Consider the following 8,793-nt stretch of genomic DNA (forward strand, 5'->3'; position numbering starts at 1 on the left):
CGGTTATGAATCATACTTAGATTAATTTTATTCGAGTACAATTTTATCAGTTCAATTTTATTATTTTATTTTCAAGACACGATAGAGTCTGTGTTTTTAATATTTTCATTACCAGTCCGAACATTTTTAGATTAATAAACAAAATTTTGTATAGGATTAGAGTTTTTTTTTTTTTAAATCCAAAATTTCAAATTTAAAGATGAAAATATTGTGAAGGTTTATTGTTAGTATTATTTTGTTTGAGACAGATTCTGATTATTATTATTAATTTGTATTAAGACTTCAAAATTTGTGTAATTTGGCGGTAAAACTTGCAGTTTTTTTTTGTGTTGTCTCTCATATTAATATTTGTTGTGTCCTATACATTTGTATTATACTCATTTTATCATTTTATTCAATGAGCGTTGATGTCAACCTAATTTCTACCTAGTTCTTCGGAATCGAAATCGAACCTACCACTACAACAGATGAATTTAACGAAAGCTGTAACCTCCATAGTTGCAGTACAAAAGGTGATTTGTTTTTGTCATTATCAATTTATTGATGGCTTTTTCAGAAACGAAGCAAATTTAGTCGGTGTTTTGTGATGGATAGTTGAATGAAGAACTATTGGTAGTAGTAGGAGGCGGAGCGGCAGGTGTTTATGGAGCTATTAGAGCTAAAACCCTCGCCCCCAATCTCAATGTCATGGTTATTGAGAAAGGGCGGCCCCTTTCCAAGGTTCTGTTCTTTCACCCATTCTCGACTTCACGCTGTTGTAGTTTTTTTTACCCATCCCTGTTTTTTCTTGTTAGGTCAAAATTTCTGGAGGAGGCCGATGCAATGTGACGAATGGGCATTTTACCGATGCAAAGGTGTGGGGTGTGGGGTTTTCATCAATTAGTTCTTACTTATCCTGGATTGATTATTAAGAATATGGAATGCATACTATCTGTTTGATAATTATACTTCTTTTAGAGTTTGGCCGAGCATTACCCCAGAGGCCATAAAGAATTTAGGGGTCCTTTTTTCAATGTTCATGGTCCAATGGATACAATGTCCTGGTTTTCCAATCATGGAGTTCAGCTAAAGGTTGTGTTTCAAAGCTATTCATCTCTTGTTTCCTTATTGGCATATGTAAATAATTTGTGTTTAAATTTGGAATAGGTTGAGGATGATGGAAGGGTTTTTCCTGTTAGCAATTCTTCTGCTTCCATAATTGATTGTTTGATGGCTGAAGCAAAACGCACTGGAGGTTTGTTAATTGACTGTTCTGTTCTTAGCATTCAGTATTTGGTGGTTCGTTCGACTAATTTCCGCTATCCTTTTCTGAAACTCTAGTGCAGCCATGTAGTTTATGCAAATGCTTTTATGCTGAGTTTTGAATTATTCGATCAGTTTCGTTGCAGACTGGAAAGGTCGTTACAAGTGCATCGATTAGTAGTGGTGGGAAGTTCGCTTTGAAGATTCAAAAGCTTATGAATTCTGTTGAACATGTTGAAGCAAACTATTTACTGATTGCTAGTGGGAGTAGTCGGCAGGTAGCAATTGCTGTCTGGTTTTTGTGCTTGAATGTGTTAGGATGGGCTTGATTCTTTAGCTGGTTACTTTTATCTAGGGTTTTAGTCTCGCTGCTCAGCTTGGACATTCACTTGTAGACCCAGTGCCAAGCCTATTTACTTTCAAGATTGAAGATCCTCAACTGGCAGAGTTGTCTGGGGTTAGTTCAAATTTCGCTCTCTCGTATAGTGATCAGTTTCGTTTCGTACCACTTGCCTTCAATTTATGGTTTTTAGTGCTTTCTTTTTATTACTTTGCATGTCTCCTCTTGTCAAAGGCAAAACACCTTAGAGACATTGTGAGATCCCACATCGGTTGAGGAGGAGAACAAAACACCGTTTATAAGGGTGTGGAAACCTCTCTCTAACAGAGGCGTTTTAAAAACCTTGAGAGGAAGCCCGAAAAGGGAAGCCCAAAGAGGACAGTATTTGCTAGCGGTAGGCCTGGATCGTTATAGACGTGCTATAATTTATAGGGACTGCAGCTAGTGCCATCGAACCTCCCTATCTCATGTTGACGTACATGCTTTTTTTCCCTTAGCGTTTTTAGCTAGACATTTGTTGTCTACTTTACAAATGTATTCTTCAAAAGGCAAAAACAAAAAACCAAATGGTGTTATCAAACAAGGTCTTTATTTTCATGTTCACAACCACACTATAAGGCTTTGCTCTCAATTGACTTTCTTTATCCTTTATCCCTTGTCTAGAAAGGGTACTAGCTCGAAAATAGAAGCACTCAAACGTGATCCCAAAATCCTTCAATGGATCGGTCCCTTAAATATGTCGTACTCTTCCCGTCTAGACATTTATCAAAAGGATCTCTTCTTTGTTCTATGATAGTCTTCTATAGATATAGCTTGTCTAGTATTCTAATTTTTATAGATTCATTTCATTACGTCCCTCTCCAGGCATTCTAGCCGCCTAACTACTCGTGCTCATAGCATTAGTCTCACTCAATCTGTCCCTCTCTTCTTCTTCTCCCTCTGCTTCAGGCGTGGGCAGAGCTTTTTATGTCTACCCTATTCGGTCTAGGTGACACCGCATTTACTTAGTCATCAAATAAATACTACTAGAATGTTAGTAACATCATCGTCTGCTCATATCTTAGTTACATGCCAATTTCAGGTTTCATTCCCTAAGGTCAGAGCAAAGCTTAAGTTAGAAAACATACAACGACATCTTCCACAATATACACAGGCAAGTTCTTTTGTCTCATTTTGAAAAGAGAAGAGGCAGGCACGTTCTTCTTCATGCGGTGTATTAACGCACGAAATGCATGATGCATAATATTTTTTTCATATTTAGGTTGGGCCTATGCTTGTCACACATTGGGGACTTAGTGGACCAGTAATTCTTCGTTTATCTGCTTGGGGAGCTCGTGACCTATTCACTTCAGATTATAAAGGTTTCTTAAATTCCTTACTTGAAGGTTATAGTTTTATTTTTGTCAGCTAATATTGTTTTATGTAGGCCTGCTCATTGTGGATTTTGCTCCTGATTTGCATTTGGAAGATGTCAAAACAATTCTTAGCCGGCACAAATCTCAGTTTATGGTATTCTTGAATCATATACCGTTCATGCAAGTTCCTACTAATTTTTGGTTCTTCATCCAGACATCATTTTCTGCTCATTTTGATGACTCTCCTTTCTCTCATGTATTGTATTACTTGACAATTCCCCTGTACTCTCAACACATTTGCAGAAACAAAAAGTGCACAGTTCATGTCCTTCAGAGTTTGGCCTTGTGAAAAGGTTTTGGAAATATTTATTGGATCGAGAGGTTTCGATGCTATTTCCCATCATTAAACGATTACGCTATATTTTTGTAGTAGTTCCCCTTTCCAATAGGTTTTTCGTTTTCTCATGACCAGGAAATAAATGATGAGATCTTGTGGGCTTCCATCTCAAACAAATCATTAGCCTCCATTTCTTCTCTGCTGAAGCAATGCATATTTAAGGTCTTGGGGAAGGTACATGTTACGCTTTTCCATGTTCTAAAATGGTATATAGCTCTTCCTTTACAGATTTTATAAGCTCTCTCTTCATGAAGGGTCAATTTAAGGATGAATTCGTCACTGCTGGAGGCGTTCAGCTCTCAGAGGTTCTCTTCTATCCCTCTCTCAAAAACAGAACACGAAAAGGATACACGTCTAAGTCGCAACTTTTTTTATTCGTTTGTCTCTCCTATCTAGATCTCACTTAAAACAATGGAAAGCAAAATTCATTCTCGCCTGTTCTTCGCCGGGGAGGTAATTATAATGATACCTTAGAGTTACAATACATAAAAAACATAGCAGAGACTTCATTAAGATTGTAACGTGTTGCGTTATAGGTGCTAAACGTGGATGGCGTAACAGGTGGTTTCAACTTTCAGGTAAAATGAAATGTCGCATTTAAGAGCTAAGAAGTGTGTAGGATTTATTTATAAAGTTCATCCTTGTCTGTGTGTTATACCATTGTTCTTCTTTTGCAGAATGCTTGGTCCGGTGGTTACATCGCTGGAACTAGCATTGGTAAACTTGCAAATGGTGAGTTTCTAGGGAGGGATATAAGCAATTTGGCTTAAGCACCCTTGCGTGTAAACTTGTTGAACATTCTATGTGGAAATTTGATAGGCCTTCGTAAGATGACACAAAAAAAATCTTGTTTCTCTGTACAAACTCATCCTTCGCTCCTGTTGAAAAAAAAAATTTGATCTTTTCTCTCGTTAACATGAGCATAAGTCATTGTTAATTGAAATGTTATTTTTCCCTTGAGGTTGGAAGTTTGATTCCTAGCACACCACATTTATTGTACTAAAAAAAAGATTCGACCTTTGCTTTTCATATAATTGAACTCATAAACCCTGCTACAGAAAATTGATCTATGAAGGATAATATATTGGTTCCATAAGAAATACATAAAGCAGCTTTCATAGGAATGGCACTGGAACGCCATGCTTCTTGTTAACAATGGCCATGGCCATATAGCGGGTGCCCATTCCGATGGGTGCCTCTTCATCAGGCCCCTCCCAGAAGGGTGCTTCACCATCACCTACTAAACGCCAGTATCCACTCCTCAGAGACTCCGCCTGCTCATCTGTGCAATTTTCCAGCAGTGCCTCAACTCGAAAGTTAATGCCAAGCGAACCCAAGAACTGAGACTGAGTTATTGGGCCGTGCACACTGACATCTCCTGAAAGAGATAATAACAATCTGATTCTAATCCTTCCTTCAGAAGAAATGGTTGTCAAAAATGGAAAACAGAAATTAAAAACAACAAAGCTATGATCTTTTTACATCCCAGAAATGGAGCAATAATCCTTTTTAGGGAAGAGCACTGTAATAATTGAAAGAATGAGAGTGTAGCAGTGTAACGACTCAAGCTTACCGCTAGCAGATATTGTCCTATTTGGACTTTTTCTTTCAAGGTTTTTAGAACATACCTCTTACGGAGAAGTTTCCACACCCTTGTAAAGAATGTTTCGTTATCCTCTCCAACCGATGTGAGATCTCATAGGCTGAAGTTAATAATCATGTTAAATTTGATAAGTCAATATTAAGATCTGCTAAAGACGAGCACCTGAAACTTCCTCGGCAGCATGGCGTATTGAAGGAAAATCAACATATGCACTAAGATCAGCTGAACCAGGATTGTCGAGGATGTCAACAAACTTGTGTTTTCGAATTGCCTGAAAAAGTCCATAGGGCACCAAAGCAATTCAAGTTTATAACGCACTACTGTTTACGAGCAGCCACCATGGGTGTTTGCTTAGCAGTAAAAGTTCATGATGGACAATAGCAATATTCCAAACCTGCAGGCTATCTGAAACAACACCATTGACGCCATAATCAATAATGAGAGCGCCGCCTCCATCAGAACTTATTCTCTCGGCAATAGTTTGGGTCAACTCCATTGCTTTGGGGCAAATCTCAATCTGATTAAGATTAGCGATCTCTTCACTTGAAGACCATTTGCAGCGTTTCATCAAATAGAGAGCTGCAGGTGTTGGTTGGGGAGACAGAACAAATTTAAACCTATATGATACAGATAAAAATTGTCAAATAAATTAGATTAGATTTGCAAATAGACCAATCAAGAAGCAAAACTACTAATCCTTACGTTGAATCTTCTGCTAAATCTACCATTTTTTCACTCCAGCCACGAGAAGCTCTCTAGAAAGATTGAGATATCAAGTTCAATATTAAATAAAAAAAATGTGCCTACTTCAATGAAAATGAACAATTTACTAGCTAGTTTCCTAATTTTCCCCTTATAACCATACAATGTACGTTCATACCAAAACTGGGATGAAGGAAACGAACCTGAAATTGGTGTACAGGCAGGGCATCATAAAACTCATGAGCAATAAGGATTGTTGGCACTGGAAACGAGATTAGTAAACAGAACAAGGAGAAAAAGAAATGAGTATACTAACAAGTAAAAGAGCAAAACATAAGTGAGATGATGATGATATAAAGAAGAGAAATTCATTGGGTAAGAACGATGATGATGCCATGACAGGGGGACCTACATATCCAACAAGGTCGATTCTAGATATATATCGAGATGGTAAGAACGATGATGATGGTAAGAAAGAAGAGAAATTCATTAAATATGGGAACAAGTAAAGAAGATAGATACACACATCCTGAGGGGACCTGCTCCAATGTGGGATGCCATGACACGGGGGTTCCAGTTAATGAGCTAACACTGCTTTTTTCAACACCATCAGCTTTATTATCTTCATCTCTACATTTCAAGGTCGAGTGCTGAAGCTTCTGTAATGCTGGACTACACTCTACGAAGTGTACGTGTAACGAATCGGTGAAGTTCTTAAGTTTGGAAGCACCCTGAATTGACAAAGGTGTTTTACTTTGTAAGGGAAATTAAATACAGGTCCCTTGTTTACTCTTACAAATGCAATAGAAATCAATTCTAAGAAGTATGATACTTACACGTAGCAGATCAGCCATCAGAGTTCCTCTTCCTGGACCCAATTCTACCAAATTCACCTTCTCCGGTCGTCCCATTTGCTCCCAAAGACACATGGCCCAGACACCAACCATCTGACCTTGGCAAAAAGTATTGAGAAAACATTCGTATGCAACAGAAAAACCTCCAAGAACTATATATATACATACATTTCATTGTGTTTGACTCTGCAATATTCAGTAATGGAACCTAAAAGTACTGATGAATTACCTCGCCAAACATCTGGCTGACTTCAGGAGATGTTATAAAATCACCTTCTGCCCCAAAAACATCACGATTAATATAAAACCCAGCTTTAGGATTTGTCAAAACCTCTTCCATATACTCAGCAATTGTAATTGGTCCTCCACGAAACTGCCATATTAACAATAAAGAATTTATGGCATGCAATGAAAGTGATTCAAATAAACTAGAATTCAGTGAGGCAAACTAAAAGACCACATCTAGAATTCAGGCGGTCTTAAATCACACTAAAATGGGAAATCATAAAACGTTGAACAGACACTATGATTTCCCTAGAAATTCAGCATCGATCAGATTAAGACACTCATCTTTCCAGGATTTAGAAATTACTCAAAGAAAGGCACCTCATAGTTGGCATGAAATCGAAGACAGAATTCAGAATAATTTCATAAAATGGAACCACGCAGGAACTTACAGAGGCAATTTTACAAACACCTCATCTACATTCAAAGCAGAAGAGGCACACACGAAACAAATGAAAGAAAAAGAAGAAACCAAACCTTGATAATGCCTTTGAGATGCTTGACAAGCTCAGAGTCCGAAGAAGGCTCGTGAGAGTGCGCTGCCATTAACCCACCCAAAAGACGGTCTCATTCATCTCGACATGTAAAAGCAAAACGTAATCAAATGAGATTGATAGAGGAGGTACCAGGTGGGTTACACAATCCAGATCGATCAATGGAAATTGTGGAGGCGGAGGGTTCAGAAGAGAAGGGTCGATTGAGGACGCCCTCATCCTCCAGGTGCTGAACGATATTACTGTCCGGGATCTGTGACGAAGAAGAAGAAGAAAAAAAGGAACTTTGACGATAAAAAGCAGTCGTGGGAGCGAAAATGGGTGTGGTAGAATAGTGGGCACCGGCTGGAAGGCGGCGCGCAAGAGCTCGCGACAGTAGGCGTCTTAGCATTGTGTAGCGCAACAGGGCGAGGAGTGGGCACAGGGGCTGCCGCTGCCGCTGTTATTTACCAAGTCTCTAACCCGTCTCACTCGTGGATTTGACTTCCGTGAAGGGGGATTATGGTTTCAACTGTAAGTTAAGTCATGTGAATTTATATTTCAAACTGCAGCTGTATTAATTCTATACCTCACATAGGTAATATTCCTCCTCTGAATTACTCTCTCACTCTACCTTCAAGACTCACAATTTCTTTATTTGACACGTGAAGTTTTATATTAAGATGATTAAGTTAAGAGAAAACATAGTTATTGATACCATACCATATTAGAAATAAAAACTATTTAGTATGATATTTTTCACTTTTAATATGGTGGGCTAAAGTCAGTTTTACGAGATCTCACATCGGTTAGAAAGGATAACAAAATATTTCTTATAAAAGTGTGAAAACCTCCCCCTATTAGACGAGTTAAAAAATTGTGAGACTGACGACGATACGTAATGGGCTCAAACGGACAATATGTATCAGTGGACTTGGACGATTATAAACATGTCCACTGTATTGATGTTACTATACTGTCTTTGGTTTTACTAGGGTCCCAGGCTAATTGTTGTTGGGGCCTACAGATTGGGAAAAGAGCACCTTGTTTGGATGCTTTTTAGTTGGGCTGCAAGTCAGGGTTGGAACGGTCATTCGATGTGCGGTTATAGACAACACACCTTAGACAACCATGACCGCGACAGACCGTGAGCCCCGCGTTCAGCATGTCAACATTAATCGGGATTTGCTCCATTGGGTTTTTGCTGTTTGATATGCTAAAGAACCTGATGAAATTGTCTCAAGGTGATCTCTTTAGGAACATTGTTAGCTTTTCTTCATTAAATAACATTCCTAGTCTCTTATCTTTTTTAAAGTTGCATTATCATCCTTTCTTTTCCTTTAACGATAACGACAGCTTACCAATATTGAACTCTAAAAAGAGTAGCAGAAATCCAACAGTCATCAATGGTTATGCACTAAAATAGGACCCAACTCCAACCCCTTTTTTGGGTGCACCAATGTTGCTGGATTTGTTTATATTACTGACATCCAAATCCAAAGGTTTGATCTAAACAATAGGCCAATGATTTTGCCAAAAGCA

General features: G+C 38.4%; 2 protein-coding genes across 3 annotated transcripts; one reads left to right on the forward strand and one right to left on the reverse strand.

Moving 5' to 3' along the window:
* The first annotated feature begins 406 nt into the window (after positions 1-406).
* Positions 407-4,302, forward strand: LOC111808280 (uncharacterized protein YtfP). Of its 2 annotated transcripts, XM_023694175.1 has the most exons (17): positions 407-512; positions 595-720; positions 795-854; positions 958-1,071; positions 1,147-1,234; positions 1,378-1,520; positions 1,598-1,699; positions 2,664-2,735; positions 2,844-2,943; positions 3,009-3,091; positions 3,241-3,318; positions 3,410-3,508; positions 3,589-3,639; positions 3,731-3,787; positions 3,871-3,912; positions 4,012-4,147; positions 4,188-4,302. In XM_023694175.1, the coding sequence occupies exons 1-16, from the start codon at positions 468-470 to the stop codon at positions 4,102-4,104; spliced, it is 1,353 nt and encodes a 450-aa protein (XP_023549943.1). In that variant the 5' UTR covers positions 407-467; the 3' UTR covers positions 4,105-4,147; positions 4,188-4,302. The 2 variants fall into 2 exon arrangements, with proteins under 2 accessions (XP_023549943.1, XP_023549941.1); XM_023694173.1 differs by having other exon boundaries at positions 4,012-4,244.
* Positions 4,265-7,716, reverse strand: LOC111808274 (protein arginine methyltransferase NDUFAF7, mitochondrial). The gene is made up of 10 exons (XM_023694158.1): positions 7,405-7,716; positions 7,256-7,317; positions 6,723-6,866; positions 6,476-6,586; positions 6,166-6,370; positions 5,843-5,901; positions 5,640-5,692; positions 5,332-5,554; positions 5,100-5,208; positions 4,265-4,712 (listed from the first exon to the last, which is right to left on the reverse strand). Exons 1-10 carry the CDS (start codon positions 7,661-7,663, stop codon positions 4,450-4,452), a joined length of 1,488 nt encoding a protein of 495 aa, XP_023549926.1. The 5' UTR covers positions 7,664-7,716; the 3' UTR covers positions 4,265-4,449.
* Between the last annotated feature and the right edge of the window lie 1,077 nt (positions 7,717-8,793).

This window comes from Cucurbita pepo, chromosome LG13 (genome assembly GCF_002806865.2).
Source record: "Cucurbita pepo subsp. pepo cultivar mu-cu-16 chromosome LG13, ASM280686v2, whole genome shotgun sequence".
Lineage (NCBI taxonomy): Eukaryota > Viridiplantae > Streptophyta > Magnoliopsida > Cucurbitales > Cucurbitaceae > Cucurbita > Cucurbita pepo.

What these genes read in the sequence shown, in the direction of transcription:
- LOC111808274 (XM_023694158.1), bottom strand. Translation starts at nt 7,663, where the DNA reads ATGCTAAGACGCCTACTGTCGCGAGCTCTTGCGCGCCGCCTTCCAGCC. An exon ending in TCAGCCAGATGTTTGGCGAG is followed by an intron (nt 6,587 to 6,722) that starts GTAATTCATCAG and finishes TGCCAAGGTCAG; the next exon opens with ATGGTTGGTGTCTGGGCCAT. An exon ending in TGATGGCTGATCTGCTACGT is followed by an intron (nt 6,371 to 6,475) that starts GTAAGTATCATA and finishes TTGTCAATTCAG; the next exon opens with GGTGCTTCCAAACTTAAGAA.
- LOC111808280 (XM_023694175.1), top strand. Translation starts at nt 468, where the DNA reads ATGAATTTAACGAAAGCTGTAACCTCCATAGTTGCAGTACAAAAG. An exon ending in TGAAGCAAAACGCACTGGAG is followed by an intron (nt 1,235 to 1,377) that starts GTTTGTTAATTG and finishes TTATTCGATCAG; the next exon opens with TTTCGTTGCAGACTGGAAAG. An exon ending in GGCACAAATCTCAGTTTATG is followed by an intron (nt 3,092 to 3,240) that starts GTATTCTTGAAT and finishes ACACATTTGCAG; the next exon opens with AAACAAAAAGTGCACAGTTC.